This window comes from Barbus barbus (genome assembly GCF_936440315.1).
Source record: "Barbus barbus genome assembly, chromosome: 1".
Classification (NCBI taxonomy): Eukaryota; Metazoa; Chordata; class Actinopteri; order Cypriniformes; family Cyprinidae; genus Barbus; species Barbus barbus.
This window is the reverse complement of record NC_136729.1, coordinates 47,732,630-47,748,236: the sequence shown is the minus strand read 5'-3', so window position 1 is coordinate 47,748,236 and position 15,607 is coordinate 47,732,630. Positions and strand designations below refer to the sequence as shown.

Here is a 15,607-nt window from a genome sequence, read left to right as displayed (position 1 = left end):
AGCTACTACTATCCCTTGCCGGTGTCCCTGCCCGGTGGAGTCGCACGGTAGAGTCGATGGTCTTTACACTCTTTGGTCTTCACACTAAGAGGGCTTCACACGACGACTGCCGCGGTATAATAACCTTTATTATACCAATCTAACAAATGATCATTTCAATTCAGCTGGACCCACTTTCCTGTTTATCAACTACAAATGGCCAAGCAAGTGCACACACTGACAAGATACACGATACAGTACGAGACCAAACGCTCCAATTTTATGATTAACAATATGCTCGAGTCTTTAATCAACTCGGTCTGTCTTCATTCCCAATTTCCCATTTTACTACAGAAGAGTTCACACACAAGCAAAAACATGAAATAAAATGTGGATGTGCCACTCTTAATACACAGTTTCGCAATAACACATGCTTCTGTAGATACATAAAAACTGAAATTATCCTGCTTGTAATATGCATGTGTATACAGCCAGGTGCAATTATTTATAGGGTTAATAATATAAAGATATTATAAATTAACCTGTTTAAAGTGCGTCGTAAATGTCTGTTGAGATGTTTAATGTGAAAATGTATAATATTATCATGTGTGTATATTTAAGGGGAATTGAGAACCACTGGTTAAAAGTTTAAGGAAGGAAGGGAATGTCTCATGTGACGCGGGAGCTGGTTTCAGTTAGGTTCTGTAAGCAAACATAAACCGCTACTCCGGAGCACTTATAACACAATAGTGATTGACAGAAACAGAAGCATCTCGATAATGTCTGGAAGAGGTAAAGGCGGTAAAGGGCTCGGGAAAGGAGGCGCTAAGCGGCACCGGAAAGTGCTGCGGGATAACATCCAGGGAGTCACCAAACCCCTCCGGTCTGATCTACGAGGAGACCCGCGGGGTGTTGAAGGTGTTCCTGGAGAACGTTATCCGCGACGCCGTCACCTACACCGAGCACGCCAAGAGAAAGACCGTCACCGCCATGGACGTGGTGTACGCGCTCAAACGACAGGGACGCACCTTGTACGGCTTCGGAGGATAAACGCCTTCAATCCGGAGAACAAACCCAACGGCTCTTTTCAGAGCCACACACACTCTCGGAGAAAGAGACCATGTTCATGTGTTATACTCCAGATAAAGAGTTGCAGCATCATGCTTCTGAATAAACACTGAAACTGAAGATACTTGATGTGTGTTGCACAGAGAATATATCCCTTTTCATAAGTTTCAGAACAAAACTACTTTTTTGAGTCTTTAATAAGTTCCTCGTATCTGGAATCATCTGTTAAAGTAATTTAATTCTGAATTTGATGCTGATTCTCAAAGTTGGAGCATAAGCTTGTCTTTTTGTCTGATGCTGCGCTTTGATGAGCTTTAAGTCATTTATAAAACAATCAAGTGGTAGTTGAAGCAGAAGTAAAACTGGCGGGACAGCAGAGGAAAATAAAGTGTCTAATCATTATTGCTCTCTTTTCTCCAGATTCTCTCAATGGGTTTATAAGCGCTTAAAAAAAATACACTGATATTTGAGTCTAACAAAAAGAGCGGGAATTAAAACAAAGGGATGGGCTGATGTCACTCAAACATGGAGCGGTGGGCGCCTCCTGTGATTGGCCCTCGTCCGGCTCGTGGTACTTGGAGTTGTCCAATCACAGTGGAGCTAATGGGTGTGGTCTGTGTAAAGACGCAATCAGAAGAATCCGCATCTCTGTGTAAATTAGCATAGGTTCGTGAATAAACGGCTCTGTCCGGCTCTTTCTCATCATTGACTCGTCAGCATCATCATGCCTGAACCAGCGAAGTCCGCGCCTAAGAAGGGCTCCAAGAAAGCCGTCACAAAGACCGCGGCGAAGGGAGGAAAGAAGCGCAGAAAGACCAGGAAGGAGAGCTACGCTATCTACATCTACAAGGTGATGAAGCAGGTTCATCCTGACACCGGGATCTCTTCCAAGGCGATGGGGATCATGAACTCTTTCGTCAACGACATCTTCGAGCGCATCGCCGGTGAAGCGTCTCGTCTCGCTCACTACAACAAGCGCTCCACCATCACTTCCAGAGAGATCCAGACCGCCGTGCGTCTGCTGCTGCCCGGGGAGCTGGCCAAACACGCCGTGTCTGAGGGCACCAAGGCCGTCACCAAGTACACCAGCTCCAAGTAGAGCAGCCCGACACTCTCACACCACAAAGGCTCTTTTAAGAGCCACCCATCTACTCCATGAAAGAGCGAATGTTGTTTATATATAATTGAAGCATAACGTTAGCAAGTAATTGAGGTTGATGTATATTTATGTGAAGCAAAAGTGTGAATTTATTCTAGTGCAATAGAAGGCGCAACTTTTTTTTTTTTCCATTTAGCATACATTTTTAAAGAAAGAAATTGACATCTTTATGAGGCGAGGTCTATTTTTAAATGTGTATCATATTGTTCTGTGATCTCTGGTCTGAATCAACTCCAAGAATACAAAAGAAAACACCGTTCATGATCTCTTACGGATTCTGCAAACTTCCGAGTGCTACGAAACAAAAATAAAGGCTACAACTTGTTTTGTGTTAGTAGTTTTATTGTTAACCTGTTAAATGTTTTTTTTTCAGCCATGGAAATGTCCAAATTATGTGTCATTAGTAAGCCTTTGAAATATTTTATTTATTGGGAAACGTGTGTGAAAAAGTGTTTTATGATCGGTCACAATTGTGATTGTCTTCTGAAATATGTTTCTGCAGCCATAAATGTTATAAATCTTCGCCCAGATATTTTAAACTGTTTGATCACAACATTAGTAGGAATACTGAGATAAGACAACAAAATCAACATAATGCAAGTTTCTTTTTTTTTTCTTTCTAAAATATAACATCAAATTGATATATTAGTGATACCAGTACTACAACATCAATAGCGCAATTTTTTTCAACATTTGAATTTAATTTAGTCAGTTATTTTTTCATTGCAACATTTTAATGTGATTTCCACGAACTACTGCAATTGGATTTATACTGTATAAACAAGAAAAACATTAAATCATCTAAACCAACAACATGCATGTTAGACCCTATTCCATCTAAACTACTAAAAGAGCTGCTTCCAGAAGTCATAGATCCTCTTTTGGCTATTATTAATTCATCACTGTCATTAGCATATGTTCCCAAAACCTTCAAATTGGCTGTTATTAAGCCCCTCATTAAAAAAAAAAAAAAAAACACAACTTGACCGCAGAGATGTAGTTAATTACAGACCGATCTCAAATCTCCCTTTTCTGTCAAAGATACTAGAAATTACAATTATAGTCCTTCTTAGAGAAAAATTAAGCTTTTTTTTCTAAATTGACACTCACTTACTACTGTACTATGTATACTTGTACCTACATGGCAGTTATATTCTTGTACCATCTCTACCTATTTTTATGAGCACTTTTATGAAACACATAAGTTGCATCGGTGCAAGTCGATTGATGTATAAGACACATTTTATCATTTCATTCAGAAATAATGTAAAATAAACTAAACGTTTACAAACATTAGAAACATGTATTTATATTCCCTACACTCCACAAAAAGTCCTGTAAATTTAGCCGTGTTCAGAATAGAAAAAATAACGGAAATATAAGTAAAAAACAAACACAAATTATAGTGGCATTCACTATAAACATATATTATAATCGTCCAGCCTAAATATTTAAAGCGGATCTGAAACTAGCGGAGTGGATGCTGGAACATGCACAATACAAACTCACTTGCCTTTTCTCATTCATCACCAATCCTGATGAGCACGCTTTGCGCTTGAACTTGATTGCTTTATAGAAGTCGCCTTGGAAATCGCAGCACATTTCAGATGAAAAAACGCAATTTATAATCCAGAAACTACTATACTCCAGAGAGTACTATATCCATTTTCATAAAAATGCGTGTGGAAAACAGAAGATATCATATCTTTGCAAGATAAAACGACAAATTATTTCCATGTTTTCCCCAAATGCCAGCACCGTGAGCAGGAGGATAACACTGGCATTTGTTCTGATACTGGAAAGTCTTTTAAGCATTTTTAAAACAGTTCCAATACAAGGCAGTTTTCAAAACGAATGAACACTTTCACATTTTTAAAACATGTAACTTATTTACTATTGTGCCAGTTTTTTAGTGTATATAGCTATTTTGACTTTTTATTTAGTATTTGCTGTGCGGCTTGAACGCGGAGAGCCGCTTCTGAAACGTGCCGCGGATCGACTGGAGCGGTGGGATCAGCTCCGGTGGCCTCGTCGGAGCGGTGGGATGGTGTAAATCAGGGGTTATATACTGCACTACAGGCTACAGCACCATGCCATCTATTGGATTTTACTGATATTGCATATTGGAACAACTGCCCCACGGACTGGATGAAAACGCTCGTAGTTTGCCCACCTCTACAGATTCATATCATGTTTTTAAAAATCCGTCGCCGGCCGCCACAGGAGTGATAGCGGGCCGTAGTTTGGACACCCCTGCTTTAGTGCATTCATCGTGAAACTTGCTAATTAGCACATTTTTAGGAAAGGCGATTCGCAAAGATTCATTTAAAAAACCTTGTACTCACTTTTTCTGGAGGTGCAGCTTGATCACGAACGATTTGCGCGGACATAGACACATTAAGGTAGATCGAGGGCGCATTCCCTTCGGAACCAAACGTAATCCTCTTCAGGTGCTCAGATCATTATTACATCCAACAACAAAAAACCTCAATCGCTTGGGAGTCATTCTTGTCTACATCTGCTCCGGCGCTGAAACAACTGATGACAGCTCTCTCAGGGCAGGTCTGAGGTAAGACACCAGTGCAGTCTGTGTTGAAACGCTGCTGTCAATCAACAATCAGGGGAGGGGCCTCCGTCCGTGTGACATCAAACAGACAGACGGCTCTATTTGAGAAAGGGATAACGATTTTAGTAGATAAAAAAAAAAAAAAAAACAGAATGGATTTTTATCATTATAGAGTGTGTGTTTTCTGCAACTTCAAAAGTATGACTGATTACTGTAAATAACAGTGCCATTATGTTTTTTTCCTTTTGCATGTCACAAGAAGAATGAGCCAAGTTCATTATGAGATAACATGCATGACATATCATCCATGCCTTGAACCTGTGTGCTCTGGCCCTCTTCGGTCATTTTAAAAATCTTAGCTTCATCAGAATGAGATGACACTTGGTGACTTTTGTCACATTAGCGATATGAACACACAAAACAATCATGGACATGATTCAGATGTTAAAGGGTCAAAAAAAAAAATAAATGGTCACACTTGACTTCTTGAATCTTTTGGTGGTACAAACTACAAATGCCTCAATGGCTGGTCCCTCCGCAGCTTGTGCCTCAACGGCTGGTCCCTCAATGGCTGGTGCCTCCACGGCTGGTCCCTCAATGGCTGGTCCCTCAACGGCTGGTCCCTCCACGGCTGGTCCCTCCACGGCTGGTTGGTCCCTCAATGGCTGGTCCCTCCACGGCTGGTTGGTCCCTCAATGGCTGGTCCCTCCACGGCAGGTCCCTCCACGGCTGGTCCCTCAATGGCTGGTACTTCTGCGGCTGATCCCTCCGCGGCTTGTGCCTCTATGGCTGGTCCCTCAATGGCTGGTGCCTCCACGGCTGGTCCCTCAATGGCTGGTCCCTCCACGGCTGGTCCCTCAATGGCTGGTCCCTCAATGGCTGGTCCCTCCATGTCTGGTTGGTCCCTCAATGGCTGGTCCCTCCACGGCTGGTACTTCTGCGGCTGATCCCTCCGCGGCTTGTGCCTCTATGGCTGGTCCCTCAATGGCTGGTCCCTCCACGGCTGGTCCCTCCACGGCTGGTCCCTCCACGGCTGGTACTTCTGCGGCTGATCCCTCCGCGGCTTGTACCTCTATGGCTGGTCCCTCAATGGCTGGTTCCTCAATGGCTGGTCCTCCACAGCACGTGCCCACAAGAAGGTTACGCAACATTAGACAAGTTTTTATTTTTTAATGCCTTCAGATGGCCCAATTCTCACTTCAAAAAATAGATTTTAAATGCCTTCACTCTATTTTAATGTGAAATATTGTATTTATAAAAAAAAATAAAAAAAAATACATATTAATTCTAATGGAGAGAATAGATCATTAAAATTTTATAAATATTGCATAGTATCATAAAATTACCTCAAAATCATAAATAATAATAAAAAATTATTATTGAACAAAAATATATTACATTGAAGCCTTGAAATGTAACTTTTTTTTTTCCAGGAAAATCTGTAACTTTTGACCGCGAAGGAAGCAAGTGTGACTCCTAAACGAAGAGGGCCAGAGGGTTAAATATATATTCTTTGCAAAATGCATTGAATGTGTACAGAGCTGACCATGGGCATTTGAGACTCAGAGGGATGGAAAGGTAAGGCCAATCTCACACAGTTGTTACATGTTGTGTAAGTAGACACTGGCTCTGTTATATCCATATTACATTAGTTCAGTGGAATGCACAGCCATACTGTCCTGATCTATGTTAGAAATGAAGAAACATGCACTAATGACAGATTGATGTGACTAGGCATGGGCCGGTATGAGATTCTCACGGTACAATAACCTTAGATAAAAATATCATGGTATTGCCATTATAGGTCTAACATGTTATTTTTAAATGTCTGGGTAGAAAACAACAACATTTTTTCCCCCACTGAACACAATATATTTTATTTTTAAGAAACATTGAACATTTTGGAACAGTAAATATGTCAAGCTGAATAATTGAAATAAATAAATTGAATTCTTCTTAATTAAATTAAGTGCAGTCACTTAAGTGAGCCTAAACCTGCAGCTCAATAATCAAAAACATAATCAAAACAATTTCAGTAAAAAAATAAATAAATAATAATAATAATAATACATACATACATACATACATTTTAAAAGCAGTCATTAAACCTGCAGTTCAACAAGGTTTTTGGAGACATGCTCACTTGCTACACACTCATCTTTCAGCCCAAGTTATGATGCAGGAATGTTCACCTTTCCCGGATTTAGTTTGGAGCGGTGAGGTACGAGGATGTGTGCACATACACAAGGCGAGAGAGTGCAAGTGTGTCACGCACGCGCGCGCACGCACACGCACACGCACACACACTAATGGTAACCGTTGAGACTGTGGTCCCAGCTCTCTTCAGGTCATTGACCAGGTCCTCCCGTGTAGTTCTAGGCTGATCCCTCACCTTTCTCAGGATCATTGATACTCCACGAGGCCAGATCTTGCATGGAGCCCCAGTCCGAGGGAGATTGACAGTCATCTTGAATTTCTTCCATTTTCTAATAATTGTGCCAACAGTTGTTTCCTTCTCACCAAGCTGTTTCCTATTGTCCTGTAGCCTATCAGCCTTGTGCAGGTCTACAGTTTTGTCCCTAGTGTCCTTAGACAGCTCTTTGGTCTTGCCCATAGTGGAGAGGTTGGAGTCTGATTGATTGAGTGTGTGAACAGGTGTCTTTTATACAGGTAACGAGTTCAAACAGGTGCAATTAATACTCTGTGAATCGTTTCAGCCCTACCTGCAATAATTAAATATGTTAAACAACACAAATGTATCTAATCCCATTTTATTAACCAATGTCTTTGCTGCTGCCCTTAGATGACTTTGAGTAAAAATGACTTTAGATAAACTAACAATTGTGCTTCATTGTGTTTTATTGCTGAAGAGCGTTGAACCTTCTTCTCCTGCGTTCTCCTGTACAGACGTCAACTTACTCTTCCTTCAGCCTGAGGTTTATTCATTACACTTTTTGGTGTGAAAAGGCTTTTACTTTTTGCAATAATTAGATCTTATTGTATTAATATTTTTAAAAGTACACTGTAAAAAATAATACACTACATCTACTCAATAAAATTGTGGCAACAGATTACAAGCAATATTATTAATTAAATTCAACAACAATTGAGAATTGAGTTAGATTTAACCAAATTAGTTTCTTAAGAATTAGCCATTCAAATTAAGTAGATGCAAATAGCACACACAAAAAAATTTATTAAAATTTAAACAAACATTTTTTTTTTTTCCCAATAGAGCACTATTAATTAATACTACTTAAAGGAATTGTTTTGATTTAACACAAATATTTTAATGTTATTATTTAATTAAATTTAATAAAAACTTAATTAAAATAATTAATGAATTCAAGTATGAATAACAGACACAGATATTAAAGATTAATTACAAACTTCTGCTTTACTGACAAAAAGTCACAATAGCATCTAACAGAACTGTGTTTTTTACCTTCTAAGGCATATTAATTCAAGTCTCCAGAACAAGGTTTCTTTTTAGGTACAAATTGTTTAAAATAAAAAAATGTAAAACCTTGTTTTAACAAAAAAAAACTTTTTTCAGCAACACTGAACCACTAGAAACTACTAATAACACTTTAAAACTAGATTTGAACAACTGGAATTAGTTAATCCAAAAAACATCTCATTTTAAAAGTGTAGATTTGAACAGCACTTGTTCTCTTGCTCAAATTAAAAAAATGTTCCCTTTGTCCAAATGGTATGAAACCTTCTACGGCTCTCAACACTTTCTAGATCTACAAAAAAAAAATAAAAAATTGGAATGATATCTATTTTTATGTTAGCTGACAAAATTTGTGACACTCGTGGCTTTCGGGGGCTCTGGAGACCCCGCAATCAAAATAGACAAAATTCATCATCAAAATCAGAAACAATGCAGAACACATCGACAGAAATGGCACAAATAAAGTGGCACACTTCCACCAATGCAAAAAACATCCACAATGCTAAATTATATTGCTCACAACACACACACACACACACACACACACACACACACACACACACACACACACACACACACACACACACACAGACACACACACATATAGAGGAACACATTTTTGAGACTATAAAAACTGTTCTCTTATCATTTGTAAAATAAAATCATCCAAAATGCAGTACCACCACAAAAATAAATTGGTGACACTGACACATTGAAAATGTGCACACACACACACACACACAAACACGCACACACGCACACACGCACACACACACACACACACACACTTATTGTTCCTCGTTGTTTGATTTTTTCCCCATTTACTGATTTCTTTTACTAAATTTGATCTTTTTACTGCTTTATTTGCTCACTTGTTATTGCTGTTCAGTTCATGTGTTCATATGTAATATAACTGTTCATTTCTGTTCATTTTTGTTCTGTTACAGTTAGTAACTGAAATGTTGATTAAAATTGTAGAATTATATTAAAAATAGATAATTGAAATAAATGATAAAATCTTAAGACTCCAACATTTCTCTTTGTAACATTTTGTTCAGGTTTGATTCTAATCATAATGTAACATTATTGAAAAACTGGGGGTTTTTCAGTACAAAAAATACTAAACTTTGACAAAAAATATTTTATTTTTGTTATAATTGTGATTTTATAATATTTAGATATGAATCCAACTGAATCCAACTTGTGAAAAGATATCTTTCAGGTCTCTCAAACATCAAATAGCATATAGTGGAGCTCTATGGCCATCTAGTGGTTAAAGTGATTTGTTTTTATTTTAAAACTGCATTTTCCAAAAAATGGGTATAAATGTTACATTAAATCATTTAAAATGATCCATGTTATCCCCATGAATGAAAGTTAGAAATCTGGGCCTTTTATAAAGTGAATTTTACATCAAATGCTGTTTTTTTGTAAAAAGCCTATTTAAATAAATGTTTATTTATTTATAGAAATCATAAATCCTCCAAAAACTGCAGAAATGTTGAGTAAAAACATTAACAAACAGAGTAAAATTACATTTGTAAAAAAAAAAAAAAAAATATTATCTTGTTACAAAATTAAATGTTATTGTCTGGGGTCTCTGGAGACCCCCTATTCTGTCCCTCTATGTCCTATAGTATTGTATTAGTTCTCTGGTGCATTTCTTTATTTTCCCACTTGGTTATATTCCCTTTTAGTGTTTCTTTTGGGTTCTTCTTCATGGATTATAACGCGTGTTCTTCTCGGCGCTTGGTGGTGATGTGCTGACGCTGCAGGAAAAGTTAGTTACACGCGGTGTGAGAAAATGTCCGGAGGTCAGGTGTTGACATTCTTCCCTCTTCTCAGTCCCCTTATCTTTGGGAAGCTTTGACATACCATAATCTGTAAGTTATTAGCTGCTAATTTTGTTTTTCTTTATGTTTAGTAATTTTTTGGTACTTAAGAGGTCATTTTAACTCTTTCAAGCAAAAGGTTGTTTGTTATCTAAGTCAAGCTAATGTTGCTAGCTTCTGTTTAGTAGGTGGTTGTACAATATCTTATAAGTCAATGTGAACACTACTTTTACTCAACTTAGGTCGTCAGGTTGTACATACAGGTCGTCAAAAGTAAACTAGTAGCTTTCGTTTACTGTGTAGCTTTGATTAAGGCTTGCTGAGTTCATGTTCTGCTAAATCTAGAGGAAAAGAGTCGACCTGTTATATTCCTACTGATATGTTGAATAGTATTTTGAATTGCCTGGGAATCTGTGCTCTGAAAAACTGCAGTATATTCTGCAACCACATGGTGGCAAACTGTATCATTTAAAGATGTAATGTTGTGATTCTTATATCTTGAACTCTGGTCACTTCCAGTATTTAAATTCACAGCTATGAGTCTTGGTTCGTTAAATAATGTATTTTTAATTACATTTGCTTGTATGTTCACAGTTTTACAATCAAAAAAGAGAGGTCTTCAGTAAAGACACTAAGAAGAAAACTGTGTCCTGTTATTCCTGGAACCACCTTCTCTTACTGTTTAGCTCACTGCATAGGCTGAGTAGCCACACACTCAACCGAGGGCAGAAGACCCCCCAAAAAAACAAGTGTGGACAGAAATGAAAACCATCAGAGGGTTAAGACAGCAGTTTAGACCTGAGTGACTGGACTCTGTTTGACAGCTTTGAAGCATCCAGCTCCAAGAAACGTTTCTGCAGTACCTCAAAGGTATACTTTAGATGCCTGGATAATGGAGATTCAGTGCATATGTCAAACCAAAGAGGACACAGCAAGCCCTGGGAACACCTTCAAGGCCTGTAACAACTTTCCCCTCAACAACAATTCCATTGTCTTTAATGCACTTTCGCTGGAACTTCCTGTCTTGGTCACAATTACTGCCATCACAAGCTGTTCAATTCTTGTCTGGTCTTCATTGTCCTGTAAAAGTACACAGCAGTGACACTCAAAACCTATGAAATATTGGTCACAACAAAACATTTTTATATAAATTCACACTTTTGGTATATTGAAATGGAGATAGCATACTTTGAATTCTTTGATGAGGTCTCCTGAGGAATCTATGATGCAGCGGATGACCACTTCTCTTCGCATATCAACAGAACACTGTAAATAAACAAGGATACATCCTCCTCTGGGGATCCTCTCCCAAGGTTTTCCTCCACAATACTTAGTTCCTTGCTACTTTCACCACTTGGCTTCATCATATGGGCTAATACATATCTTAGATAAAGGTAATTAACGACATTGTATTATCCTCTGTACAGCTGATTTACATTTGAAACTGAAGTTGTTATAACTGAAATTGAACGTGTATATAAATAAACATGACTTATTGGATATTTTCTTTGAAAGTCCATGAAATGAACTCAAGGTGGTATCTATAATTTGTTACTGAAGTTGTTACTATAACTGAAATTTAACACACCTCCTGTTGTCACACAAATGCATTTGTCAGCTTTTGTGTTTGAGTACCTAATTATCATCCCGTTTAATATTTAATTTACTGTATGGGGGAAGTACTACCTGCTAATGTCAAAGAAAAATTCAAGAATAAACAATTAAGAATAAAGAATAACCTCTCACCCTTACATAAAACAACAAGTAACCAACTGGCTTGAATGTGTGATCATAAGCTGTACCTTCAGCAGTTCCATCTCAGTTCTCAGTCTTTCTCCAAGTGCTCCTCCTTTGCCACGAAACAGTGTCAGCAACTTGGGAGTGAAGATCCAATGAGGACATACAGTTATGTTCCAGCTGCACAGTGGTTATTCGTTGCAATCACCTGAAATAAAGAATGAGAGAAAAATTAATTTCATATAATGTTTTGAGAGGGGGTTTTCAGATACATTTGGTTCCTTTTGGTCTCTAAACATTGATTAATGATTTCATGTCGACGATGTGCAAATGTGTTGTTCATTTTTTCCTTTACCATCCTTTCATTGTTTTTCTTCTTAAATTCTGACACCAGCTCTTCTCGTTCTTTTTCCAAAGTCTTCTCATCTTGACCCCCTGGGTAGGACGGGAGGTAGTTGACCTCGGCTCTTCTTGGCTTTTTAACATTTTTCGCACACTTCCTGTCATCTGGGTGTTTGTGTTTTAGAGCATTGCATGTGACCTCAGGAATGCCAAAGCCTCTGAGTTTTGTTCGATAGTTAGCCATTTTATATTTAATGCTTGTCTGCCATGCATATAGGCCTGAAAAGCTCCCTCGATCCTTTAGACATGGGTGCGCCTTTATAAGCGCCTCAGCAACGGAACGAATCTGAAGGGTGGATGGATATGCAGTGTACGTGTAAATGGACTGAGCCAGCTTTTCGAGTATGTCTGACTTGACATTTGGGGTAGTTAGCACTGTCTCATCTTTTCTGTAAATTTCATTGGCTCTTCCAAGAACCATTTCTGACTCAACAGAGAAGTGTGGAATGATGAATTCTTTTGGCCATGGCTTCCCGGCTGTTATTCGGAGACAGGATGGCCGTGCTTGCAGTGGAATCTGATGTGTCAGAGGAGTCCTGTATGGTAGTACGTGTGGAGGAGGTAGTGTCAAGGGTTTGCTCCGTGAGACCACAGCCAGTAAAACTTTCATTGGGTGGAAACAAAGTAAGAACTATTGGTGCGACTGTCACAGCCTTTATTGTGGATCTGTGTTGAATTTGATTCGTGGAGTGAAGAGTGAAAAAGTCCTCAAAATCCGAATCCATATACTGAAGACTGATTTCATCTGTAATATTTAAAGCCTGCTTGACAGCGGAGTGTAACTCCTCCAAGGACTCTGGTATTCCAGATGGCAGTGTTAGCTTTTCTATCCTGTGGTCAAAGATTACCCTGAGGGACACTGATTCCATGTTTGCTTACCTAAAAAACAAACAAAAAAATATTTAATTGACACTCATAGAAAACTATTTTGGTGATTGATATGGCAGACTGTGCTACTTTGAAAATGCTAATGTTAAAAAGCTTGGGAGTTTTCACATAATTATGATGCAGTTGTTTTAGCAATAAAGCTACTTACTATTATGGTAAACTGCAACTAATGTGTCTTTTCAGTGTAACCATGCGCTTTCCCTCCACAATATAGGATGCCAGTGGATAATGATCTTGAAGGCTATGATGAACAAGAATCAATTCCCCACTGCTTTCTAACAGGAAAGACCTAAAATGCTCTAGGTACCAGGCACTGAGTTTCTTCACAATGAAGTAGAGATTGGCTTCCAGTCCTCCAGTGGAAGCATATGGGATGATCATTCCAGCAGAATATCGTGTCCCATTGTATGTTACAGCATTTGACAACTGTATGCTGGTTAGCTGAGGGAACAGTTCCTTCACAGATTCTTGGATTCTATCATCTAGTACTTCCAGAGGCACAGATGACACTTTGCTGACAATTAGTGCAGACATACTTTTATGTTTCTGCCAATGGTAGGCCATCATCATCTGATGCTTCGTTGAAAGTGACAACAAAACATTCTTGAAGTTACCCGTGAACCGGACTACTCGTTTAAAGAACCTATGTTTGGCCTCGAAGCGCATAGTCCATACTCCAACTAGAGGACCAAAGGCTTCTATCAGAGCATAGTGCTCGAGAAAATGGTGCTTTGGTGTCAGTTTCAGCTTCGGGAAAACCTCTTGCAACCTCTGACGGTGCTCTGAAATGTTCAGGTCAAGAAAAGCTAGACTTTCACATGAGTGGATAGGAGCCAATGTGAGCTCTACAATGTCTTTCAATGTCATAAGTATTTGCCACGCAGGATCATCACAGGGAATCCTTGATCCAATAAGCAGTGGCAATGACCTAATGAGTGCCCAGTTCTCGTGAGCATTTCCTCCTATGCTACCACGACTTGCAACATTTTCTGGGATGGGTTGGGGACGGTCAACAGCATCTGCAAACTTGAAGGGAAACTTCTTTATCAAATCATTGAGTTCTGACAATGTCAAGTACTTATTGTTAATGAAAACAGAAAGGCAAAGTGCTAATTCTGAAGGAACTATGCCTTCAAAAAGATCATGGAGTATGTCAGGAGGATATCCAGTAACAAAATGAAAGTGACTCAGTTTTTCTGTCAGTGGACAAGCTCTCTTGACACCATAGTAATGTAGTAATGTGGGATTTTCTTTTACAGTCTTGACATGCAATTCATGGGCCTCTTTTGTTCTCCGTTGAAATTCATGTCCATGCTTCTGACGGTATTCAGACTGTGGTCCGAGGCAGAACCTGCAAACGTAAGGACCAGTGAAACTTTCAACAAGTCCTCCAAGGGAGTGCGCAGCAAGATTGTCAGCAGCAACACAGTAAACGGTTCCTTTAATGTTTTTTCCAACACTGGGTATGAAAACTCCTTCCTGTTCCAAGACAGAAAGATCTTTCAGAAGTGGCTCTAAAATAGCTTCATAACCAAATCGTTTCGCATGCACAGCTTTGCAGAGAATGCTTCAATGTATCGCAGTTAGTGTAGAGCGCACTTCAGGTGGTGCATTTGCGAGAACCCAGTACACTGCTGTAATTTTGTGTTTTTTCCGTGATGTCCCTAATGGGTTGCAAACTTCAAAATCATCGATATAAACAATTAAAGAAATTCTTGGTTCTTACATTTACATTTATTCATTTAGCTGACGCTTTTATCCAAAGCGACTTACAATTGCTATATATGTCAGAGGTCGCACGCCTCTGGAGCAACTAGGGGTTAAGTGTCTTGCTCAGGGACACATTGGTGTCTCACAGTGGATTCGAACCCGGGTCTCTCACACCAAAGGCATGTGTCTTATCCACTGCGCCATCACCACCATCTTCAGAGAAAAAATCATTGTTCTTGAAATGTGTCCCATTTTGACATGATTCTTATTGACTGGATGTGCTGGGTTGTATTTTTAAAACAGCGTCTGCAAAAACTGTATCGGTCAATATCTGCTGTAATGTCTGAAGAAGGGGCACATACTGAAAGCTGAGCTTTTCTTGTGCATCGAGGATGTATTCCACAGGCTCTATGATATCAAAATGTTCCTTGAAATATTTTTTTCTCTTAAATGAAGAACCAAAGGGCCCATTTCCTCCTAGTGCATCGCTTAAAGGATGTGACTTGCACAGTTCCTCCACCAATTCTGCAATACGTCCTCCTCAACAACACAGCTGTGCTTTTCTAAACTTCGATGAACAACTTGTTGGAAAACGGGAGCAGAAGATGTGCAAATGAAATTAAGCTCTTCCACCAGCTCGTCAATGCATTTACTAGAAACATTGTAAACACTTTCCAGCTTTAAAAGAAGTGAGCCAATTGTTCTAATAATTTCATCTGAGGCATCTATTGTTTGATTTGGTTCACTTTCTTCACAATTGCTATCACTCACGATCAAATCAATTCCATTTTGTAAAGTGTAATGTTTCC

The 15,607-nt window shown here is 38.9% G+C and overlaps 1 protein-coding gene across 1 annotated transcript; it reads left to right on the top strand.

Moving 5' to 3' along the window:
* Positions 1-1,771: 1,771 nt before the first annotated feature.
* LOC306873289 (histone H2B 1/2-like) lies at positions 1,772-2,196 on the top strand (the record flags this gene model as incomplete). Its single annotated transcript, XM_079422476.1, has 1 exon — positions 1,772-2,196. The coding sequence occupies one exon, from the start codon at positions 1,772-1,774 to the stop codon at positions 2,144-2,146; it is 375 nt and encodes a 124-aa protein (XP_079278602.1). The 3' UTR covers positions 2,147-2,196.
* Between the last annotated feature and the right edge of the window lie 13,411 nt (positions 2,197-15,607).